The sequence below is a fragment of the Astatotilapia calliptera genome, chromosome 16, assembly GCF_900246225.1.
Source record: "Astatotilapia calliptera chromosome 16, fAstCal1.2, whole genome shotgun sequence".
Lineage (NCBI taxonomy): Eukaryota > Metazoa > Chordata > Actinopteri > Cichliformes > Cichlidae > Astatotilapia > Astatotilapia calliptera.
In genome coordinates this window covers 19,864,444-19,880,237 of record NC_039317.1, presented here as the reverse complement: position 1 = coordinate 19,880,237, position 15,794 = coordinate 19,864,444, and the positions used below count along the sequence as shown (strand labels likewise).

General features: G+C 40.1%; 3 protein-coding genes across 4 annotated transcripts in view; 1 reads left to right on the top strand and 2 right to left on the bottom strand.

Annotated features, from left to right (window-relative positions):
• Positions 1–6,930, bottom strand: part of lrp2a (low density lipoprotein receptor-related protein 2a) — a 55,524-nt gene extending 48,594 nt beyond the window's left edge. For both annotated transcript variants that reach the window (XM_026143784.1, XM_026143785.1), the window contains exons 1-4: positions 6,312–6,930; positions 1,175–1,282; positions 751–873; positions 350–466 (exon numbers count right to left, since the gene is read on the bottom strand). In XM_026143784.1, coding sequence (XP_025999569.1) covers positions 350–466; positions 751–873; positions 1,175–1,282; positions 6,312–6,381 — 418 coding nt within the window. In that variant the 5' untranslated portion in view covers positions 6,382–6,930. The remainder of the gene's footprint in view (positions 1–349; positions 467–750; positions 874–1,174; positions 1,283–6,311) is intronic.
• Positions 6,931–7,143: 213 nt separating this feature from the next.
• On the top strand, positions 7,144–11,081 carry zgc:172182 (coiled-coil domain-containing protein 89). Its single transcript, XM_026144755.1, has 8 exons — positions 7,144–7,352; positions 8,462–8,934; positions 9,081–9,211; positions 9,277–9,413; positions 9,513–9,589; positions 10,207–10,306; positions 10,391–10,484; positions 11,020–11,081. Exons 1-7 carry the CDS (start codon positions 7,293–7,295, stop codon positions 10,475–10,477), a joined length of 1,065 nt encoding a protein of 354 aa, XP_026000540.1. The 5' UTR covers positions 7,144–7,292; the 3' UTR covers positions 10,478–10,484; positions 11,020–11,081.
• On the bottom strand, positions 10,629–13,799 carry LOC113007807 (ATP synthase subunit beta, mitochondrial-like). Its single transcript, XM_026144754.1, has 10 exons — positions 13,611–13,799; positions 12,922–13,095; positions 12,666–12,840; positions 12,361–12,482; positions 12,071–12,255; positions 11,786–11,944; positions 11,576–11,698; positions 11,280–11,492; positions 10,980–11,181; positions 10,629–10,877 (listed from the first exon to the last, which is right to left on the bottom strand). The coding sequence occupies exons 1-10, from the start codon at positions 13,714–13,716 to the stop codon at positions 10,780–10,782; spliced, it is 1,557 nt and encodes a 518-aa protein (XP_026000539.1). The 5' UTR covers positions 13,717–13,799; the 3' UTR covers positions 10,629–10,779.
• Positions 13,800–15,794: the final 1,995 nt, after the last annotated feature.

Sequence of the window (15,794 nt, the reverse complement as noted above, 5' to 3'; positions counted from 1 at the left end):
CCTTTAACACGTGAAAAGCTCTGTGAATAGGAGGGATAAGAGACTAACATTTAACAGCACCACCACAGCACCAGCAGTTGCCACAGCATTCTTTATGCAACTGTGAGATTACCACCGTGTGCAGTGCTGCGAGTCTACCATGTCGGCACAATAATGGCATAGCAGCTGAACTTCAGCTTGACTAATCCACCAAAGAATCTGCAATCAACCTCTGACAACAAGAAGCATATTGTGGTCCATTCTGTCAGTCAGCGAGCCTCTTAATCTTAACAAATTGATTAAAATGCCACAGGAGCCTGAGATAAAAAAAAAAAAAAAAGTGGGGGGAACCACCTTGGAGAAGACTTACGGCAATTTCTCTCATCGGAACCATCTGAGCAGTCTGCCAGACGGTCACATTGGTACTCTCCTGGGATGCACGCACCATTACTGCAGCTGAACTGGCCACTGGTGCATGTCCTTCCAGCTAGGAAGAGATAAAAAAAAGTTTGTATTCATCTATGTGCAGTTCAAATTTCATTTTATTGTAGATAAAGGGACTTAAAAGTCATCACCGTATCTTACTTCAGTCCCACAGACTATGTGGGGGGGTCATTGTTAATCATTTCAATGTCCAATCCCACATGGCCATAGTTTATGTTTGCAAGAATTCAAATTATTTCAAATATTTCATTCTAAGTATTTTTTAATAAGTTTACTTAATCACTGAACAGCTCCCTTTATAATCTGATAATGATGTAATATACTCACGGCAGTGCTGCCTCTCATCTGAGCCATCCTCACAGTCTTCCTCATCGTCACACACCCATAGGTTTGGGATACACTCGCCGTCACTCAGACACTGGAAATGGTTGCTATCACACGTTACCTGAGCTGTGAGACAGAGCATTTCATTACTTACGCCTCCTGAATGAAATCCAAAAGTACAAATCTTACTGCTGATCAAGTGTATTTTTTTATTACTTATACTTTACTTGTGCTTAGCTACAACCACACTAACGTTACTAATTACTGTACACACAGAAACACTTTATTGCAATATATTTTCATCGATAGCAGGATTTAGTTCCTTCCACTACCGAAAGCACTCACATCTAACAAGCATCGTACATGAAATATTAAAACCTTTGCAGGCATCATATTGGCAAAAAATGCAATTTAATAAGTAACTCACGGCAGTCGTGCTCATCAGAGTCATCGACACAGTCTGACGTCCCGTCACAGTGCCAGTCACCGGGGATACATCGACCTGTCCTGCAGCGGAACTGCCCCAATTCACATCCTGCATGCAATCACAGCTTGAGTTCAACTTAAGCTTTTTTTCCCCAAAATGTGCATTCTATGTTAAATTTCAATTTTAGTTCTATTCCTGTTCCTGTCATCCTGTCCAAAACAAAACATAAATAAATACAAATAAATTATGAATCAATTGTCTTTTATATATGCATTGAAAAACAGGCCATGGGGAGGGAGGGTAGGTGTTCTCTGATATAGTCTGTTGCAAACAGCATTGATGAGCCTTGGAGACAAACGTGCCAGCCATCCAACCGACAGTTACACAACCTTCACTGCGCTCTTCCCAAGCTTCCTTTTGATGTTCTCACTGAGGGGCAATGGTAGAGATAAGGTACCATGGCTCTACCTTCCCTGACGTTTACCAGGAGAGATTGATTCAAGCAGCATAGTTCAGAGGCAGAGCACTCCATCAGACCCCGTTCAAATAGGAATGTGCAATTTTGATGGGCTCTTTGACAGCCTGATTTATGGTGCATGCTTTTCCTGTCCAGTCAGAAATGTAATTAGAATAAATACTGGTACTGGGTGGTACCGCAGCCATTTCAACCCAAATTCTTTATGAGAGGAAGTGTGAGGTGGTGATTGGTGGTGCATGCTCAGGGTTGGGGGTCTGTCTCTGTCCTGTCTTATCCAGCATTTTGAAAACAACGTTCCCCTTTGATCAAATACCTTCTTGAGAATTTTTAAAAATCGAGAGTTTTTATCTAAAATCTAGGGCTTTAGTAACCTATATCATGCCTTTACAATTTCACAATAATGGTTTTGGCCACAAGGAAACATTTTTATGGTGCAATTCAGCTTTAACTGAGTGAAAAGGTGTCTGCAAGGTCAGAAAAGCCAGCGGGCAGTTGAGTGATGGTACTAAACGCTATTTAAAGGAAACACAGACTATATTTAGCGCCAAGAGTTTATCATTGCTTTGAGTTATGGACTATTTTAATGATAGATTGCTTCTAAAGCAGTTGTGTGGTCACTGCCGGTGCTTCTGCACTAAAATAGTTGTGTAGGTTGCCTTCTTGTCTCCAATTAACTGCTTTACAAACAACTCAACAAAAAAAAGGGCCACATTTTTAACTCTGCCAGCAGCTATCCAGGAAGCAAACCTTTTTTCCTGCTCAGTTTACTAATGATAAAATTGCTCACAAACTTGCTCAAAGGAGGTCGTTGTTACAAGTCAATAATCCTGGAGGTTTCAACTATAGCACGGAAGAAGCGTTGGATGCAGGACACAAGTAGCAAAAAGACTAAATCTATTAAACAAAAACAGCATATATACGCTGATAAAAAGAAGTGTTGTCTGTGCAGGACAACTAGGAGTTTCAAAAAGAGAAAAAAGAATGACAAATAATAACAAAAATATATTGATTGCTATTGACTGTGAAACTGGACGCAATCTTATCAATGTAAACATCTAAAAGAAAGTGATTTTTCCAGAAAAAATGTTTCATTAAGACTTACATAAGAATATAATCGTGATTTGTAAGTAAGTACACTTTAAGGTGACAATTTTTATTGTGACATGATGCTTCACTCGGGAACTTTTAAGCAAGTAGCATGCTGCTTACCCATTGATGCTTGCCAATTAGTTATCTAATGATATTACATGTAACAATGCTTAACTCAGGGAGGGCAAACACTTCTTTTATAGCCTTCTGCTTTGACTACATCTTGCTGGCACTACATTACATCATTTATCTGAAATCAGTTTTCATGCTGAAGATTTACTTGCAATGAAGTTTTTTAACATTTATGTATTTCTCCTTATTTACTTAAAGAGAGAAGTATTTGGAGTACTTCTTCTACCACTGAAATAAATCTAGAGGTGTATAGACGCTATAAATGCACACAGTGACACCTTAAAGGCCAGTATGCCAGGAAGAAACCAATCTACTGGATGCTTTCAAATGCAGCCAGTATTTCCTGACAGCATTACTTCTGGGAATGGTGACAGATACCGTGCACTGATGCCGAACCTTTAACGGCACTATCTTGTGTTAGGTTTCTTCTTACATTCACAATAGAACATTTTTCCAAATCCTTAAATTATGTTGTTAAACTGAGAAAGTCAGTCAAAATTAAGCAAGGACAAAGCAAAGGTCTTATTAAGAATGCTTTTTTTAAGTGAGTGTGTGTGTGTGGGGGCGGTGATGATGAGTGTTTTCTAATGAGAGTTTTAGCTGAGGCTTTTCTGTAATGTTGTTGTTTTCCTTTCCCCTTCCTTCTGGCTTTGTCTTTTCTAATTAGCAACTTAAACCCACAGAAGGAAAGAGCACTGCTCTGTCTGAGGATGAGGATAAGAACGCCCGACAAAGAAGCGCACGAGTGGAATTTTCCTCCGAATGAAGTCCTCCAAACGCCATAAATCCCTCTGTGAAATTACAATGGCACAACAGAGGTGTGAGCAGTGATGCAAACTCGTAACTCTGAAGTGTCGTCCTAAAAAAAAGTAGAGGAAAGTAAGCCTTACAAGCTGCTGAACCAGAGAAGAACATACTATATGCCACCTTCTGACAAAAAGAAAAAAACTTGTCTGTCCACTGCTGTTGTGAAACATCTCTTTCTTGTCACATGGGGTATGTCAAAAGAAGTCTTCACGCTTTCATCAGTGCCGTCTTGTTTTGGTGCAGCCCTCTGCACTCAATGGATGTGAGCGGAGAAAAGTTGAGAAAACGTCTGCTGGCAGCATGAAACGCTGTCAGAGCGAAGTGCTGCTGCCCATTTCATATGGAAATCAATGCAGCAGAATGCAGTCAATTGCCAAACAAGTGACTTTGGCTCTTAGTGCTACACTCAAAAACGTCTAAAAAAAAACAAAAAACGAGGCAGCTTTGGCAGTGGCATGGGAACAAAAGGAAGGCATAAATAGGGCGAGGAATAAAGCCTTGGTCTGGTTGGAATCGAGGAATGCTCAGCTTTTTGATGCATGGACCAACAAAACAGTAAGTGAAAGGAATCATAAATTAAGTTGTCACAACCCAATAACACAGCTACTGGACATCTTACTTCTCCTCTACGCTGTGTGTCACAGCTCACGAAGCAGCTGGTTGGAGGCTAAACTCCATCCTTGGTGTCTTTAACGTGGACTTTAACGGGGGAGCTACCAAAAGGATTTGCTCTCAATTTGTGTCAACTGTGCTCCAGTTTCTCCCGCAGTGTTACTGTAGCATGCAGACTTAGGCTCCTACACCGGAAAGACGCTTGGCCACGGGCACAAGGTTTAAGGTGCACGTGCTGGCTGAGCTTGAAAAGTCTCGAAAAGTTTCAACAAGAAGGAAAACATTTTTATTGACGTCATTACAGACTGGAACTAAAAATAGGTTTCAGTCTGTAATCTGTCTTGCAATTTGCATGTTGTTTACTAGTATATTTAAATAAAAGCAATTTATAGAGCTATTAAAATTTGCACTATGCGCCTAATAGGCTATTAAGATTCCCTGGTAAATGATAATTGGAGATAACAGCTCAACTTGCTGACAAAACACATCCAAAACAGCAGAAATGGCAGATAATAGTTAATAAACCAACACCATGAAATCTTCTCAAACAGTCACGTTAGCTATTAATGCCAGTGTAAGCATTCAGTAGTAGTATCAAGCTCAAGGCCTGGATAATGTTTTCCAGAAGGTCCTGGAAGAAACAGTTATCAAACTAAAGGATTTTTGTGGAGGATCAGGAAGAGATTAGAAAGTACCCTGCCCCCCTCACAGTAAAACAAGCCATCACCAATCTTATATTCTAAGTGACAAAGCAGGCCAGGGAAGCCAGGGAGGCAATGTCCAGCAATATGGTTTAACACGGAGTGGTCATTCATAAATTCAGGTTAAAGATAAATAAATAATATTTAAGCAGTCAACTAATCCAAGCTAATGATCGACATGCACAAGCTGACTAAGTGTGCTGGACGTCTGCTATTTTTCTCAAGTCATCATTTTGTGCCCTTCAGCTGTCATCAGCAAAATTCATCTTCAAGTTGCATGCAACTGCCAAGATTCAAAGGAAATGCCAAGTGATTTTTTTTAAAATGCTACAGTCTCAGTTATACGGTACAGTTATATTGTCTTTGTTTTTTGTTGGGTTTTTTACATAGACAGGCCCGATTTTCTGCCTTTTAGCCAGTGAGGAAATAGGTCTAGGATATTTCATAACAGTAAATAAAAAAGCTGTAGCATTGACCTCACTTTAGGTTTATTTAAAAAACAAAAAAACTTGAAACTGTTTCTCTCTTGGTTAGAAATGATTCCTTTCTGCAGCAGCTGCACTGTAATTAGTTGCTTGATTCACAGTAAGGAGCTTACATACTAAGGGTTGAGCAAAAAGAAAGCAGATTACAATTTGAGAAGTAAGATCTTAGCCGTGTTCCTAACACAACAGACAAGCATGAGACTGTCACGTATAAAGAGCAGTGTGTGAGCTTTTTTTTCATGTGTGTGTGTGTGTGTGTGTGTGTGTGTCTCTCTCTCTCTCTCTCTTGCATTAGAAAATAAAGCTGGAATCTGAGCCGAATCGGTGGGTTTGCAGCGTAAAATCTGCTCCACTGAATGAGACTTGTACCAGTGGCCCACAGTCCTCGCAGATTGCCTGTAAGTCACATGCTCTTTTCCGTTACCTAGCAACAGTAAAGCTCAGGCAAAAGTTCCTCAAGATAACTTCCAATCGGTGTGAGGAAGGCTTTGTGCTCAACCTTTAAAGTAATACTATGTGTAAAAGCATTTAGCGCCACAGACAGAATTACTTTACCTGGTGGCTAAATTAAAAATAAATAAATAAATAAAAATACAGTATCATCCTGAGTGCAGGCACTAAACCAAAGGCTTTTGAATTAACAATACTATTTCCACCTTCTTTTGCTCTTTAAATTCCATCAAATATGATTGATTTTCAGTTTTCTCATATTTTTTTCCTATGTGCAACAAGTGCAGTGCAGCGCAGCAGTTATGCAGTTCCTCAATGAGTCATTCAGCTAACATCCTGTGTGGACAGAGAAAAAAAAGTTTTAAAAAAATCACAGTACTTACCTTCAGAGTGGTGCCATGTAACACAGCATATAAGGACAAAAAGGAATTTAAGTAGCAGTGCTCTCCACATCCTGGCTGGTCCGTCCAGCTCCGCTGTGCAGATGGAGGAGCTGTAAGGACTGGGGCTGGGATGCTGTTGCTTTCCTCTGTCTTTCTTGGCCCGCTAGTTGATGAAAAGGGGCGTGCACAAAGGCCAGGACAGCCGCTCCCCCAACCCAGCCTCGGCCCTCACGATAAATCCCTCTGGGCTCTGGAATCTGCATAATGCCGAGTAAGGTCCGACTCGTCCCAGTGCCAGTGATTTTTCACTCTCAGCGGGCTATCACTTTGATTTAGGGATTGAAATGGGTGCCTACTGGTTCTTGGGGGGAAAAATAAAGAGTGGGCGACTAAATAAAAAAGCATGCAACTACAACAAGGCCTTCTAGGGCGTCCAAGAAGGCCCAGGCAGAGAACTTAATCCCAGTATGGTTGGTTAGAGCCCGAGCAAGGGCCATGTTTCTGGCACATATGACGACAAACATGCACTTTGTTAAGAGTCTTTGTAACGGTGCTTTGCAAAAGGAGGTCAAACGATTATTAGATTATCTAATGGTAAACTAACGGAATTATGGTGTAATGATCTCCCTAAAATAAAAATATACAAATTTAGCGCCACGGAAAAATGCAATCATCAAAAAAATAAATAAATAAATAAAAAATATAAACTGCTACTACTAAAATAATAATAATATTTTTATTTTTTTTAAAAAAAGAAAACCTACTGTTAACCAAGTTGGCGGCCGATAATAAGCTCAACATCGCCCTCATGCGGCCGAATAGTGGGACTCGATAAATCAGAAGAAAGGGCGGTTCAAAGATGGTTGCCATTAGCGACGGTGCAACCGAAACTACCGAGACTTTTAAAAGATATTTTCAACGAAAAGTGGAAGTTAGGTACGGAAAAAATGTGACTGAAAATCTGTATTATATGAACTCGACATGGCAGTTTCACAGAGCAATGCAGAGGAAAACATGAAGATGGAGGGCAGCGAGGTGAAGGTGTGTTTAAAAAAGCAAAACAAAAAAGTTAGTTCAAACTAATACTAAGTTTACTTTCTCGACAATTCTTAACTTTAAGTACTGCTGTATTACTTAAATGCTTTAAATGAGGAATAAATTTAAGCTAAGTGAGCTAAGTGTGTGAATAAACTGGAAACATGCTAAAAAAAGAATAATAAGAGATGGGTAACATAAAAAGTATAAGCTAGCGATCTTTTAAGATACGCAGAGTATCTAAAACCGTTAATTACCTAAAAGTGTTTAGTCGCAGAAGTACATTTAGCCCAATAGTGTACTTAAAGAAAATTATGAGCAATTGCTCTACAACAATAGCACTGTACTTAGTACATTTAACCGCTATAGTTAATAGTCAGACCTGGGGTGTCAAACGTAAGGCCAGAATCAGCCCGGCGAAGGCTCCAATATTGTTAGGTGTCTTTTACAACTTTGCCTTATTATAAATATCTCATCCCATGGCCATTCACGTAACAGCAAAGTAATTATCTTATAGACTGAAATTTTATACATTTACTTCTTACAATTGAAGCCCAAAGAGTCATGCTGACAGATTATCTTTCAATTACTACGCATGTAGTAGAAAAACTGAGACATACTGTTGAAATTTCTCTTCTTTGTCTTGTATTAAGATATCTCATTGATTAAATGTGTAGTAAATTTCTTTTTACATTGACTAAAATTGGAGTTTCACTGGCTGAGATCAAAGTGGGCTGTTTGTGGCCAACGATGTAAAATGACTTTGACATCCCTGAGTTAAATACACTCACCAGCTGACTTGTCCCCATTTAAAATGGTCAAGACAATCTGCTTCAGTGTTTTAATATGCTCTGCATTCAGAGATGCTTTTCCACAAGTCATCTGGTTATTTGAACTACTTAAATTGCTGAATCATGAATTGAACTACTTAAAATACTTAAATTGCTTTTCGTCTCCATTTTGATGCTGAGTTTTAACTAAGGAGAAGGTTGAATTAACCATGTCTACATGCCTAAACACACAGGCTCAGGATGGACAGCTGCCTGCCTTGTCAGATTGGTGTGAGAGAAGTTATTGCCATGTTTTAACATTAGGTTTCTTCCCTTTGTTCACAGCATATGGACTGCATTCAGAAGTCACCTGGGAAACTTCAAAGTCTTCCCACGGAGGATCTAACAGAGGAAAAGATGTTGAGGTCCAGAGTAGATGAGCAGTCAAGTTTGATCTGCATTCTGAAAAACAGAGCCGACGAGGCGTTTCTCCGATATCAAGCCCTGCAGAAAATCAATGCAGAGCATGAGGACCAAGTGGCACGCTGTCAGAAAGAACTGGAAGAGGAAAGGAACAAATCAAAGATACTGGAGAAAAGATTTATGGATTTAGCTGCCAACAATCAAGCAATTATTGCTTTCATGGAGGAGTATAAAAATCATAACAGCCAGTTAAAACTCGAAAACGAAAAGCTGCAGTCAGAGAATGAATCGCTTTTCTCACAGAGGTTACATGACAGCCAAGTGTTAGTGCAAAAACTGGAGGAAGAAGTTAAACGGCAGATAGAGAAATATGCACACAAGAGAAAGGAATATCGGTAATTAACTCTAATTAACTCTAATGCTTGACTCTATTGAGATTCAATCTCAGACTTTTGAAAAACAAGAATTATTGAACAGTAATAAAAATCATTAAATATATAGTTGTTAATTTCTTTTGAATTGTTTTACACTAAAACTTAAGGGAGAAATTAGCTGGATGCCAGATGGAACTCCTGGGACAAGAAAATCTGCATATAGCCAGGGAAACATCACTAATCAATGAGCTACAGGATGCACACCAGCAGCACAAAGAGGCTGTGGACAACTGCAAAGGTGCGTAGAAAACTATAGGTCTATCTCTACAGTTTACAAAATAATGTCTTTCTTTCTGCAAACAGAACTGAAGCTGCAGCTACAAGAGGCTGAAGAACAGCGAGCTTTGAATGAAATCAAAATGAGAGAAAGGATAACAAGTCTCATGAAGGAGAAGGACAAGTTTTTGTGTCTTTCTATGGAAAGAGGCAAAGTGATGCAGGTCAATAAAAAAACAGCATTGTTCTAACTAATAAACACACATAAATGCTCATGAATGAATGAATGGCTTCATTAACATACAAACTGCTCTTAAATGCAGGAGAAACAGGAGGAAATCCAGAACCTGGAGACAAAATGCAAAGAAGAGAAGAAAGTGCAACTGGAGGCATTGGAGAGGTACTAACAGTGCTCACGTTACATTGCTCTAAGACTTTAAAGTTTAACTGACTTTCTTATTTTCTCCTCTACTCCTGTCCTCGTGTCTTAGCCCTTCCCACTAGAGAAGTATCAGTTTTGCCTCAAGCCATCACTTTAAAGTGTCAAATGAGAATGTTTAACATCTGCACTATAAATTTTGTTATGCTACTTACAGCACTGCAGGACTAAGACTTTATGATCTCCAGTGCTGCAGTCCTCATGCTATTCTTTTATATTGATCGATTCTTTTAATTTACAACATGACAAGGTATATCTAAGTTTCTTAACCACAGTGACAGTGAAGGCCAGAAAGTTTGATCATCTTAAATAAATGAAAAAAGTTATAAATAGACAATTAGTTTAGGGACTCCTTCCTCTGTGATTTGTCTATTCCAGTTGTGTGCTTCACCTTTTATACACTGAAGGTAAAAATGCATCCTTCATTTTTACTTCTGTAAGCGAGCCTCTCTCTTCTTAACACACTTTAGGAATTGCGACATCCTTCAACATGGCATACTAAGATTTATTTCCAGGATCACGCACAGAAAGACTGAAGCACAAATGAGAGCGATCTTCCGTTTGTTCTCGACTTTCAGATTTGCACGTGAAGTAGAAGCTGTTAACAAAGATGCAAGAGTGAAGTCCCTCCAGTCTGCTCTCGATCAATCTGTGAGAAAGTTCGAGAAGCTAAAAGAGGTGCATTGAAATAGGCAGTCTGCAAAATTTCATGGTCGCCCAAACTGAGGCTGAGAACATGTTCCAAATGTTTCATTTTCACAGGATTTCGACGCTTTCAAGGAACACAGTGACAGCCTCCTCACACAGGAAAGGGAGCTGAATAGGAAGCTGCGCCACATAATTGGATAAACATCTGGTATGTTTTCTAATCAGTATGATGGTTTTTATTTATTGTGAACAAGTATGCATGTTTGTGGACAATTTCGAGGGAAGGGTGGGGAAAAAAAAAAAAAGACAGAAAGAAAGAAAAGAAGCCATGGATACAACACAAATTTACTTTTTTTTTTTTCTTTTTTTTTTTTTAATTTAATCTTCCAGAGAAATGGAACCACAACAAACATACTTAGCATGACACGTTAGAAGTTCCTCAAATAGAAATTACACTGTACAAATGTTCATCTCAAAACTTTCCGGCCTCAGAAAGATATCGTTTACGCATGTTCCTCGGCCAGTTTCTCAGCCTTTTGGACTACTTCTTCAATGGGGCCCACCATGTAGAAAGCCTGTTCTGGCAAGGCATCATATTCACCTTGAAGAGAAAAAAAAAAAAAACAACAATAACCATTACTATAAAAAGCACACCAAGTTGATGCCATTTAAAAAATGTCTTTATATCAGTGGTGCACTTTACCTCCTAGAATGCTCTTAAAGCCTTTGATTGTTTCCTTCAGAGGGACCAGCTTGCCCAAATGACCGGTAAAGACTTCAGCTACCTGGAAGGGCTGAGACAGGAAACGCTGGATCTTGCGTGCACGTGCTACAGTTAACTTGTCCTCCTCAGACAATTCATCCATACCAAGGATAGCAATGATGTCCTGTAATGACTTATAGTCCTACAAAAAAAAAAGAAAGAAAGAAAGAAACAGTCATTAGTTTTTGCCTTTTGTATTGATTGTTTGTTATTAATAAATTGTTATGGCATACAGCTTACCTGAAGAATTTTCTGCACACCACGGGCAACATCGTAGTGTTCAGAACCAACAATATTGGGGTCCATGATGCGGGAAGTTGAATCTAGGGGATCCACAGCAGGATAGATACCAAGCTCGGCGATAGCGCGGGACAGCACGGTTGTCGCATCCAAGTGAGCAAAAGTGGTAGCTGGAGCGGGGTCAGTCAAGTCATCAGCAGGGACATAAATAGCCTGCAATACAAATCAGTTTAAATAAACCAGAAAACAAGAGCATGCTGACATGTAATTAGGATTAGCATCCTGGGAATTCTTACTTGTACTGAGGTGATGGAGCCTTTCTTAGTGGTGGTGATTCTCTCCTGCATTGTACCCATATCAGTGGCCAGTGTTGGCTGGTAACCCACGGCAGAAGGGATACGACCCAACAGAGCAGACACCTAAAGGATAATGATATAAATATTAAAGTGAGATGACATAACTATTAGGTCTAACAAAAAGTATTTTTTATTTATTCCATTTCAAACCTCTGATCCAGCCTGGGTAAACCTAAAGATGTTGTCAATAAAGAGGAGCACGTCCTGTCCCTCCTGATCGCGGAAGTATTCTGCAACAGTCAAACCGGTCAGGGCAACTCTCGCACGAGCACCTGGAGGCTCGTTCATCTGACCGTACACCAGTGCCACCTGAGAAACACGATGCAAGAGTCCCAGGAAACTGAAATCCAACAGCAGAGCTAAAAACCAAACTTTTACTGCTACAATACAATGACTACGTATGTTTTAACAGCTAACTTGTTAAAAGGCTCTGACCTTTGAGGTCGTGTCCTTCAGGTTAATGACACCAGACTCAATCATCTCATGGTACAAGTCATTTCCTTCGCGGGTTCTCTCGCCCACTCCAGCAAACACAGAGTAACCACCGTGAGCCTTCGCCACATTGTTGATCAGCTCCATAATCAACACAGTCTTGCCAACACCAGCACCACCAAACAGACCTTTAAGGAATGACGCATACACAATAATAAATTAACAAGGAATTCTTGTGTGAAAAAATAAATGTGGATTTTATAAAAAAAAAAAAAAAAAAAAAATCAACAAACCGATCTTTCCACCCTTGGCGTAGGGTGCCAGCAGATCTACCACTTTGATGCCAGTCACCAGGATCTCCTGCTCCACACTCATGTCAGTGAACTCAGGGGCTTCAGCATGAATAGGAGCAGTCCTGCCAAGTAATGTTTGTTATTGTAAACATGCTTACAATTGAATAAGACAGGTGCCATGTGTGCTTTATCATCTGTCAAACCCATTAATAGTAAAGACACATTTTAACTCTTATTTGAGTAAAACAGACAAAAGCTGAGATATTCACAGAGGGTGGGAAAGTTTAAATCCTTTCAATACTCACTGCTTTGTACTAATTGGACCCCTCTCATCAATGGGTTCTCCGATGACATTCATAATCCTGCCCAAGGTCTCGGGGCCCACGGGAATCCGAATGGGAGCTCCAGTGTCAAGAACCTTCTGACCACGGACCAGACCCTCAGTACCGTCCATGGCGATGGTTCTGACTGTGTTTTCACCTGAATGAATGCACAAAGAAAGACATTAAAGGACAAATATTCACTCTGGAGCGTTGAGCTGGCTCGTTTCAGCACACTCACCGAGATGCTGTGCCACCTCCAGCACCAGCCGGCTCTCGCGGCCTGCCACCTCCAGGGCATTGAGAATGGGAGGCAGGCCCTCATCAAACTGGACATCCACCACAGCACCAATCACAGCTACTATCCGGCCATTGGCCAGCGAAGCCTGAGCAGCTGGGGCAGCATAACCCCTGCCTGAAAGGACAGTGAAATGAATGGCAGCACATGACAGCAACAGTTCATGCTTCCCAGAGAGACCATGCATACTAAATTAACCTATGCAAGTGAACTGAAGTACATCTAGAGGGCAGGCAAATTAACTGCCTGCCTATAAAATACTGCCACATTTTTAGGTTTTCTTAAATGCACTTCCGTATTCTGTTGTAACTAAAGCACACAGACTAACTAAAACTTTGGAACAGCGAGAGCACAGGGTCTGTGGCAAAACAATGACCCGCTTACGAAGGTCATTCATGGAAGACAGCGAAGTAAAACATATCAGGAGTAAAGACAAATACCTGAAGCAAAAACATGCCTAAATAACTGGTTCGCTCATATTTTAGATCCTTTGTTTGGCTAAAATACCCACTGATCTTCAATGAATGGAGCCTTAATGGTACAGGCCTGTTCCGCCGGGTTCGCATCTACTGGCTGTAGTAACAAGCGACACATAATGCTGACAGTCGGCCACAGTTTTAAACTTTACTTACTGGAATAGAGAGCCGCATTTCTCCCGGGGATTGTCTTCAGAGAGCTGAAGCCAGGCTTCAGAGCCTGCAGAGACCCGCTGCAGCACCGTCCCAAGGCACCCAACATGGTTAAGATGGCTGAAGGTGACGGCGCACTCTGCTTATGGCAGATCTCTAACCGCTGAACCGGGCCCTTCTGAGCATGTGCGGTATGAGTTGATTTTATGCCTTCATACACCGCTAGAGGGCAGAGCCGACATTTCCAATAACATACAGTCGCGATACAGGTAAAGGGAATTAGTCCTTCACAGGCCAACTACTCCCTGTATATAGATTTACTCCAACTGAAAGGTTTGGACTGGATTTTTAACTGGGAGTTTAATTAAAGGGGGAGTTATTGGTCAGCAGATTTTTTTTTTAAATTTTATTTATGTATTTATTAATTGGGGTCAACTGTAAATAAAAAAGGCTCAGGAATGCTGATTATGGCTGCAAGTTAGTTTGCCAGCTTAATATTAGGAGTTTAGTTTTATTCACTCACAAAAATGATTCTTCACCCTCTCAAGCATTAATTATAATAATATTGAAGCAATAATTTTGAATGAAGTGCAACTGAAACATATCAAATCAAAGGTTTATTTATTCAAACAATTCATCAAGGAAAAGGTTATTTGTATAAACTATCCATTAAATTTAACTTGTGTAATAAAATTACATGTTAATAAATTAGATAAATTCAGCATTTTGTGAAAATTCATGATGAGATGAGTACGAAGGAACACCTCAAATCTTATCTGTTGGGGGACTGCTGTTGCTCACTTGGTTAAGTGGATAACCTGAATGCTGAAAAGCTGCAGCGGCTTGGGATCATGGTGATTTCCTCCATGTCATTCTTTCTCACCCTGCCTTTATGTCTGGCTTTAATGTCTGTCTTTGCCTATCAAATGAAGGCGAAGATGGCCCCTACAACTCTTCAGGTCAGATTGTGCTTGCATACATAGGTTGGGATAGTGTATTTTGAAAGAGATACTGTAGTAGTAATGCATATAACTAATTTTACAGCTTATAAAAACACACTGTGTGATGCAGAGATGCTTTATGAAGCCAACAGCCGAGACTGAACATATGACAGTGCTGCGAAATGTGGAACTTGTTTCTGCCAATGAAAATAAGTTGGAGTTTTTATGCCATCTATAAGTTCAAAAGTTTGGAATTATTTGAAATTAAATTTTAAATTTATTAGCCCTGCGACAGACTGGTGACCTCTCCAGGGTGTACCCTGTCTCTCGCCACAAGACAGCTGGGATAGGCTCCAGCCCCCCTTCGACCCTGAAAAAAAATAAGCGGCAGAGAATGGATAGATGGATGAAATTTAGATTTACTCAAGAAAATTCAGACCTCTGGGAAAATCTTGACTCGTGGATGGCAAAAAAAAAAATTGGTTCTGGTAAAAAAAAAAGGTTTGTTTCGGACCTTTCCATTTGGACTTTGGGTGCTCTTCCTTTGCACATCTGGTCAACAAGTTTAGGTTAACTGATGATTTTACATTGGTGGTACATGTGAATATGAAAGTGAATAGTTGTCTTTCTCAGTGAGCCCTATAACAGACAGGCAAACATATCCAGGGTGCACCCTTACTTTCTCGCCAGGCCATTTGGTGACATTCATTGGATAAGCAGTTGCAGATCAGAAATATTGACCGAATTCTTTGTAATCCATTTTGACCACACCTGAACTTTACAGTCATACACCCTACATACGAAGTATACTGATAGGCTGTCCTTTGTCATAATCCAAAGATGCAGTGTGTGTGTTTTTTTCCAAACCATCATTCAGTGTTGCATTCCTTTGTGTCAGAAAGTCTCCTCTAATTACTCCTAGCCTGCAGGTCTGTAATACAGAGCCTCTTCACTTTAAGCACAGCAGGCAGAATGCTCTGTGAATCCTCAAGAACCGTCCTCATCTCTAAACCACACCAGGAGCACAATGAAAGGTCACCTCTGCTTCTGCAATATCATAAGGTCATATTTCATGGTCTGGAAGGTGAAATACCACCTGCAGTTTCCTTTTATTTATTTTCTGAAAATTGAAGTGCCTGTCACTCACTTGGAGGTTTTAAGCTTTATTTGAAGCTTCTGAATAGCATAGCATAGCATAGCATCTTTATTTATAACGCACTTTACATCCAACAATGTTGACCAAAGT

Coding starts and splice junctions, on each gene's coding strand:
- zgc:172182 (XM_026144755.1), top strand. CDS start 7,293: ATGGCAGTTTCACAGAGCAATGCAGAGGAAAACATGAAGATGGAGGGC. Junction 9,212..9,276: donor GGCTGTGGACAACTGCAAAG/GTGCGTAGAAAA, acceptor TTCTGCAAACAG/AACTGAAGCTGCAGCTACAA. Junction 9,590..10,206: donor CAACTGGAGGCATTGGAGAG/GTACTAACAGTG, acceptor CTCGACTTTCAG/ATTTGCACGTGAAGTAGAAG.
- LOC113007807 (XM_026144754.1), bottom strand. CDS start 13,716: ATGTTGGGTGCCTTGGGACGGTGCTGCAGCGGGTCTCTGCAGGCTCTG. Junction 11,699..11,785: donor TTACCCAGGCTGGATCAGAG/GTTTGAAATGGA, acceptor ATTATCCTTTAG/GTGTCTGCTCTGTTGGGTCG. Junction 10,878..10,979: donor CTTTAAGAGCATTCTAGGAG/GTAAAGTGCACC, acceptor TTTCTCTTCAAG/GTGAATATGATGCCTTGCCA.